The sequence below is a fragment of the Medicago truncatula genome, chromosome 5 (assembly GCF_003473485.1).
Source record: "Medicago truncatula cultivar Jemalong A17 chromosome 5, MtrunA17r5.0-ANR, whole genome shotgun sequence".
Taxonomy (NCBI): domain Eukaryota; kingdom Viridiplantae; phylum Streptophyta; class Magnoliopsida; order Fabales; family Fabaceae; genus Medicago; species Medicago truncatula.
Window position 1 is genome coordinate 31697746 of NC_053046.1, and position 8242 is coordinate 31705987.

General features: G+C 30.4%; 1 protein-coding gene across 1 annotated transcript; it reads left to right on the top strand.

The window, feature by feature from the left end:
- The first annotated feature begins 3400 nt into the window (after positions 1–3400).
- Positions 3401–5756, top strand: LOC11426315 (probable protein phosphatase 2C 2). The gene is made up of 4 exons (XM_003615678.4): positions 3401–3999; positions 4499–4837; positions 4944–5123; positions 5338–5756. Exons 1-4 carry the CDS (start codon positions 3544–3546, stop codon positions 5497–5499), a joined length of 1137 nt encoding a protein of 378 aa, XP_003615726.1. The 5' UTR covers positions 3401–3543; the 3' UTR covers positions 5500–5756.
- The last annotated feature ends 2486 nt before the right edge of the window (positions 5757–8242 follow it).

Below are 8242 nucleotides of genomic sequence, written 5' to 3' on the forward strand. Positions count from 1 at the left end.
TAACGTTTTTGGATAATTCACTCTAATATAATGTTCACAAACAAAAATTATAAAGATATTATTTGGGTGAAAGTTTGTGTGCATGAATGTAGAATATTTTGGTGATAAGAAATGCTAGAAATCTTACATTGAGTAGATAAAAATATTCAATGTGATATTTTTCAATTTAATAAACTGATCTCTTGTGATAGAATCTCTTCGCGTATTTAAATTGTGACAGTTGATGTTTTTGCTAAGAATTGAGTCACAAAAAATCAAAAATAGCAACCTACATAGTATTTGCTACGTAGGCTTTTACACAGATGGCTATGACAGATAAAATTGTTAAATGTGACATTTAAATCATAAGTCTATTATTTTTCTTCAAAAAAAAGTCACAAGTCTCTTCAACCTAATATATTAATCTTTTAAGGTTAAACTCTTTAAATGAGATTAAACCCTAATATAAAAAAGAGAATTGTTTTTTGTAATAGAGATATTTTATGAAAAATTTGTAATAATATGATGAAAAAGAAATTAAGACAGAACAAAGAAATGTTGATAAGAACATGAGAATTGAGATGTGAGATGAGATGGCAACGGTTATGATGCCAAATAAGCCAAATATTAAAGAACGTGTACGTGTCTGTTGTCCTCACTCTCCTTCCTTCCTTCCAACGGTAAACTTCACAGAACCTGCTCTTGCTATCTCAATCACCAGATGGGCCCCACATTTTCATAGCTGGTCCAATCTTATTCATCAATACAAAGAAAAGAAATCAAAATCTTAATCAGCAAGGAGGAAATTATTGGGGCACTTGCACAGTGGTTTAAGTCAAAGATCAAAATCATAAAACACTCTTTCAACACCGATATAGTACACTATTTTTATTTATTCTTTTATTCATTCACACATATCCTAAGACCAAATTTTCTATTTTATTTTTACAACTTTCTCCAGCTTTAACTACCTTCATGTCCCAAGTTACATTCTTACCCTCCACTTTCATTTACATGATTCATTTTTAGTGATCACACGTTATTAGAGTCAACATTCAAATTACTACATTTTAATGCAAGTTAATGTTAATGACCCCTTTAATAATTGAAGAAAGTCATGCTTTACTATTCAAATTGAAATTTATGAAATGTTAACTAGTGTTTTCGAAACACTCTTTAAGAATTTTGGCAAAATTACACAATTAGTCCCTTAACTTTATTTTAGGTAACACTTTCGTCTTTTATCTTTTTTTTGTCACGATTTAGTCATTTATGTTATAAAATAACAACATAGTTATCTTTTTTATGAAAAAAATAATCAAAAACTCCAAAAAAAAAATCATCAAACTCATAGGCAAACGTAAATCTTCATCATACAAGCATATAAAATCAAATTTCTTTGAAAAAAAATTTCATAAAAAATGATAAGATATTGTCATTTTATAACATAAAGGACTAAATCGTGACAAAAAAAGATAAAGGACGAAAGTGTTGCCTAAAATAAAGTTAAGGGACTAATTGTGTAATTTTGCCAATAATCTTTGAAGATAAATTTTTATTAAAATCTGTGTAATCAAGACATTGAAATTTATAAATTTGACTTTTATAAAAAATACTTTTTAAATTAAAAATCCTTAAAGAGTGCGGATATTCGTTTTTTTGACAAAAACAAGGATATTCGTTAACAAGACCCTTGAAATTTACGGTATGTTAAGATTTCTCAAATTAAAAATTATACTATGTGCATGTTTGAATTTCCAATATTTACGTTTATGACGTATGATTTGAGTGAAAGTATATTTTAAAATGATAGACAAATATATGATAAATGTGAGTAGTTGTTCTTTAAAATATGAACTAAAGAGTTCCTTTTTTTTTTTTTTTTTTGGTACAAAAACTAAAGAGTTCCTTAATCCTTTTATTAATGTTTTTGGAGCTAAAACTATGGAAACAGATCTTTGCATAACTTTTATTTTAACAACAGGAAAACAAATATTTTAACAAATATATATACGGTCATTATTATAAGTAAAAATTAACATTTTAGATTCATTTATTAAATAATGTATGTGATTTATAATAAAGACCATATACAATATTAATTAAATGAATCTAAAATATAATTTTTTGCTTATAATAGCAACTGGAGGGTGTACTTTTTTAGAGATTAATTAATATAAATTCGTGTAGAATCTCTTGATAGAATCTCTCCCTCTCCAACAAGTCGGCCCTAGTTTTCTCTATCTAGGTTTTCTCTTACAATTTCTTCATTGAGGGGTGGTTTTGGGTCAATATTTGACCTGAAATCACCCCTCTTCATCTTTTTCTCTTTATTTCAATCTAAATAAGTGATTTTCACATAGATCTAGGTTTTTTTTCTTTGTAATTTCATCATCTAAGTGTGGTGATTTGTTGTTCGTCATCTTGTGCGGCGTTGTTTGATTTCCCATCTTCGTGCGGTGTTCATTTAATTCATATTGAAAGATCGATTGTTCAATCAAAGATTTGGACGTCAACATTGCAGATTCATCCCTTACGTTTTTAGCGGTGTTTAATGATGTAATCTCTCTATTTGAATGAATGAATATCATTTTGTTTTTGTCAAAAAAATTAATATAAATTCGTGTAAAAAATTTAGTTGACCATCCGATAAATATTAATTGAAAAGATATGATGAGATAACTTCCAAAAATAATATAAATATATAATCATATATTATTATTTTATTTATACTTGTGATGGACATCAATTAAATTTTTGTTTCCTTCAAAAAAAATCAATTAAATTTTTGCTGCCCTAATACTTATAACCGAATCTTTGACCGATAATCATATATTTTTTTATCCAACATGATATTTCAAGATATTTCAACAATTTGTAAAAGAAAAGGAAAGATATTTTAACAAATTTATGTAATAATAATCACCAATATATTTTGTCAAAAAAATAAATAAATAATCACCAATATATATATATTATTGGGAAGAAGCTATTTTAAGAAAAATTTATATGATGAAATTTTGTCAAAGAAAAAAATAGTTAGATAACCATAAATTATTATATTTTTTGTGTAAAAATTTTAAATTATTAATTTTTTACTTGTGAATGCATACCAATTAAATTTTATCTTTTCTTTCCCTAAGTACACATAAAACGAATCTTTGACCAATTTCCACATACTCCATATGAAGAAGATAGATATGTCATTCAAGTAGTAAGCAAAGGGCAAAATCGAAGTTTCCATAGCATGGTCAAAGAACGTTTTAAAAATTGACTTGGAAGAAAGAAAGAAAGAAACTAAAACTATAGCTGTGATTTAGTAGCAAAATTCACATCACAAATAACACGCAAATCAAATTAACAATTAAATTAAATGGGTCCCACATTTTCTTTCCTTTAAATAGCAATTCTTCATCCTCCTCATAACACTTATTCATTCAACGGTACGAAAAAAAAAAAAACATAAACACACGAACAAACAAAGACCAATTCCAACGTTAAATTATTTGACTCAAACAAAACAAAAAACCTTAATCATCGTGAACAACAACAATAACCTTAAACATGTCTTGCTCCGTCGCGGTTTCGAATTCGCCGGTGTTTTCACCTTCTTCATCTCTCTTCTGCAACAAATCTGAAACGTTAACGTTATCTCTTTCTCATCTCAAACCATCTTCAACAACAACAACAACGTCTTCATCGTCTTCTTCTTCGCCTTCTCCTTGTTCTTCACCTTCTTCACCTTTTTGTCTTCGGTTACCGAAACTACCCTTGGTTTTTACGTCTAACAAGGATTCTGGGTCGCAGAATGATGCTGTTTTGAAGAGGAAACGACCTACCAGGCTTAATATACCTGTTTCTGAACATGCTTTTTGTGTTCCGGCGACGCCTTCTGCGGTGGCGAGGGATGTTGTTGAGGCGGAGGGAGATGGGTATTCTGTTTATTGTAAGAGAGGGAGGAGGGAGTATATGGAAGATCGTTATACAGCTGGGGTTAATCTTCGTGGTGAAAACAATTTGGTAAGAAATTTTTTAACCTTTTTATTTATTTTTAATAGAATATATAATATTTATTTGGTTGGTTTTGATGTTGATATGTTTTTGTCAATTGGGTTTGTTGAAAGTTTCAAACTTGATTTCTTAATTGATTTGGGTCTTATTGGATCTAATTGTTTGCAGAATTTCAATATTTTGTTCTTTTTTTGGTCTGATTTGGTAGCTGCATATGGAAAATTTGAGATTAATTTATGTAGTTGAAAAAGTCAATTTTAAGCTGCTAGGATTTTTTTGAATTGTTGCTTTTGAAGTTAAAAAGTTTGTCTTAGTAATTAGCCATTAGTTAAATTTGAATTTTGTAGATAGTTGAAACAAATTAGGAACATATGATTATGCATTTAATGTTTAATTGAGATTTGATGTATATGCTTGCTTGTTCTTGTTGTTGTTGATGACTTGGACTTATATTAGATTTGATTGTGTAAAATCTAACTTGTACAAGTTTATTTTGTGGTAATTGCAGGCTTTTTTTGGCGTATTTGATGGACATGGAGGTGCCAAAGCCGCTGAATTTGCGGCAAACAACTTAGAAAAGAACATCTTGGACGAAGTTATCATGAGCGACAAAGATGATGTTGAGGAGGCAGTGAAGCGCGGTTACCTCAATACCGATTCTGAGTTCATGAAAAAAGATCTACATGGTGGTTCTTGTTGTGTGACAGCATTCATTAGGAATGGTAACTTAGTTGTGTCTAATGCTGGTGATTGCCGTGCTGTTATTAGTAGAGGAGGGGTTGCTGAGGCACTAACATCTGATCACCGTCCTTCAAGGGAAGACGAAAAGGACAGAATTGAGACCCTGGTAAATTTTCTTACCATTGTATTGGCTTCTCTTTTTATTTATGTTTTTTTGAAACCTTGTGTTTGAGTTTGGTTCTTAATCTTATGCATTGAAATTTGTCTTGCAGGGTGGTTATGTTGATTTATGTCGCGGTGTTTGGAGGATTCAAGGATCTCTTGCTGTATCAAGAGGAATTGGAGACCGACACTTGAAACAATGGGTGACAGCGGAGCCCGAGACTAAAGTTATTAGAATTGAACCTGAACATGACTTGTTAATATTAGCTTCAGATGGATTATGGGATAAGGTAATACTTCAAAATTTCATTGCGATGTTATTGTATGTGTATTCGGCGTTTGTCAAACATGATTTTGATTGGAATGTTTGTCTAATGTCAAACTCGTGCTAATCCAAACGCATTCAAATCATGTTTGACAAAGATAAAATCAATTATGATGATTTTCGCACTTTTCTTTTGATATTGAATGATTAACTGATCAAGTTTCTTTTTATCATTTCAGGTTAGTAATCAGGAAGCAGTAGACATTGCTCGTCAATTTTGCGTAGGAAATAACAACCAACAACCATTGATGGCCTGTAAAAAGCTTGCAAAGTTGTCTGTTTCAAGAGGCTCTTTGGATGATACCAGTGTCATGATAATCAAATTGAAACACTATGTTTAGAGGTTCATTGGTAGAACAGAAGAAGATGGTGGTGCCTGATGATTAGAAATTAGCCTATTCTTTTCTGTATATATATTAATTATTATTGATTAATTTTATCTGACGACATTTATTGGTGAATTTTTGTACCCGTAGATGGGTGAGTAGAGATTAACAAAGCCATTTAGCCATTTGTTTAGTAGAATATTTATCTAATAATCATGTAATAACTTTATAGATTATCTAATTATTTCGGTAATAATTCATTCATTCTTTTATATTGGATATAACAAATTTGTGATAGTTTATAGTTTCACTTTTTTGATGCATGGAATGATTGCATAGTTCCATAGAATTCAATGAATCACTTTTTCAAACGGTCAAGACCAAGTTAGTTAGCCTACTGTCTTTTGAATTTATCAGCTTAATCAAACGGTCAGATATTTTGACCAATAGGCTGGTGGAGGTTTTTGTTTACAAATTTGAAAGCTTAATCAAGCTTAATTTAGATCAATAACCTAATTTGTTTCTCAGAGCATGGATCAGTGTCACATGTGGTTTATGATGTGCCTTATTTACTCATTATTTGAGTAAATCCTATTAAATTTTAGCAGGCTCTGCTTGCAAGTTTTGAGTCGAAAGTAAAGGAAGATTCCTATTAAAGTATATGATTTTTGCTTAAGACCAAATTTAATAGCAAATAGTACGAAATTTGTCAAATATCGACTTCGTATATGTCTGGTTTAGCTTTTTCAAAGATGAAATCACTTTCAAATGCACATTTGGACGTTAAGCTCCATTTCGTAGCTTCCATTGTGATGTGTGTTAGAAATTAGTTTCTAACGCAGAATTATACAAAAAGTTATGTGGTAATCTTTTTGTTTCAAATAGTGGTTAAAGGATTTTTTTTTCTTTCTTTCTATGATGGTACAAGTTTGACAATAATTCATTTTACAAGCAAAGGTTTCAATGGTTTTGTAAAATGAAAGTAGTATGAAACAATGTAAAAGAAACTAACTGAAGTACAAAATTACATGAAAACATGTAAAGAGTTTCATGAAAAGTAATAGTGTTAGCCTCATGCACCCCAATGCTATCAATGACTTTCAGTTGCAACCTAGTTCGATATTATGAAGTATTTGTCCGAATTACAATGAACTAGTGTGATTTTATAAAAGTTATCACGGTGTTTCAATGTGATTTTGACAAATTCACAGTGAAAACTAAACAAGACCTCAATCATTAAGTTACGATTAGGTACTTTGATGGACGAACAACATCTTACCACCCTATGCTATAAACATAGATTTAAAGTCCGTTCATTCTTACATTCTTATGGAGTACATTAATGGCAAGGTTCATCATTTCCTTTGTATGAACTAAATTGGCGATTGTTGGTTTATCATTGCTACTATTCGTGTTATTAGACTCTCTTCTAATTTTTAAGAGATATTACTCACATCCCAAAAAACTTAATTTTGTTTAAATATATGAAAATAGAAAAAAGGTGAAAATGATAATGACCCTTTATTTTATTTTATTTTTTTGAAGGAAAAAAATTCATTGCTTTTCATTAGCTATCAAGTCTCGGATACATGACGGTACATCATCATAAACGTTGGAGCTAGCATGAGATGAGGCTACCGTAGCTAATTCATGAGCGACCCTATTGGCTTGCCTCCTATTGAACTCGACATAAGAGTTTTGAAAATTATAATCGAACAACTGCCTACATATATCCTTGAGACTTCAAAGATCAAAAGTCGTCACTTTTTTTCTCTCTCTTTATTCTTTTGTAACTAAGCACTTTTTTTAGAAGATGAACTAAACACTTTTACACGTGAAAACTATTCTCTAAAGTAATTTTTCACAATAATTTGTGTTAATCCTCACAAATTTATACTTATAACTTTGGAACTAGTTTGCCAATTTCTTATCAAGAGGTCCATATATTTTCCTCTTCTTATACGTTGACATTTTCATAAGGATCACGAGCCTTAAATCAATAGTATAAAAAAAACTTCAAATTATTTTTTATATATATGTAATACTAATGTGAACATTGAACTAATTTATAAATTGGACCGTTGGTGGAAATTGACCAAGTTTCCTAGCCATTAGGACTTAGGAGCACTGACTCCGTCCCCTGCCGACCACCATTTGTGACATGCACAGAATAATGAACTTATCATTATGAACCTTAGGAATTAATGAAGATTTTCAATTTAATTTAGACCAAAATTAAGGTGGGGAATAAAATAGCTAAGTGTACAAATTAAGGTGGGGATACTATACTAATTAAGTGGCGGTGTGAGATTAAGACATTATTTTTGTCTTGACTAAGAGATTGACTTTAGGATCATAAGGTTGGTTAGAGATATTATTGAGATACCTTTAGGACACGTTCTCATCATTCATGGTCCTTCGAGGAAGGCACAATGTTTTGTTAACTTATGTACACTCCAAAATCCAAATGAAGTTTTGGTGGATAATATATGCCATACAATTCCCACAAGATATTCGATTCAAGAAGAGAAAGTACATGTACATGCAACCAAACTCAATTATCATCAAATCACCAACCAACGTTTGTAATATGCATTGCATGTAGCACGTACCATACGGCATAATAATATGTATGTACACCATTGTATGAATTTGACTCAGAGAAAAATCAGTCTCCTTTAATGATATATACTATACTAGCTAGTATATATTATTTTGGCATGCCATGTATTTTTTGGTATGTCAATGAATCAATGAT

Bases quoted from the DNA above. Each gene is read 5' to 3' on its own strand.
- LOC11426315 (XM_003615678.4), top strand. From the start codon at position 3,544: ATGTCTTGCTCCGTCGCGGTTTCGAATTCGCCGGTGTTTTCACCTTCT. The intron at 4,000-4,498 runs GTAAGAAATTTT...TGGTAATTGCAG, and splicing joins TTCGTGGTGAAAACAATTTG to GCTTTTTTTGGCGTATTTGA. The intron at 4,838-4,943 runs GTAAATTTTCTT...TTTGTCTTGCAG, and splicing joins AGGACAGAATTGAGACCCTG to GGTGGTTATGTTGATTTATG.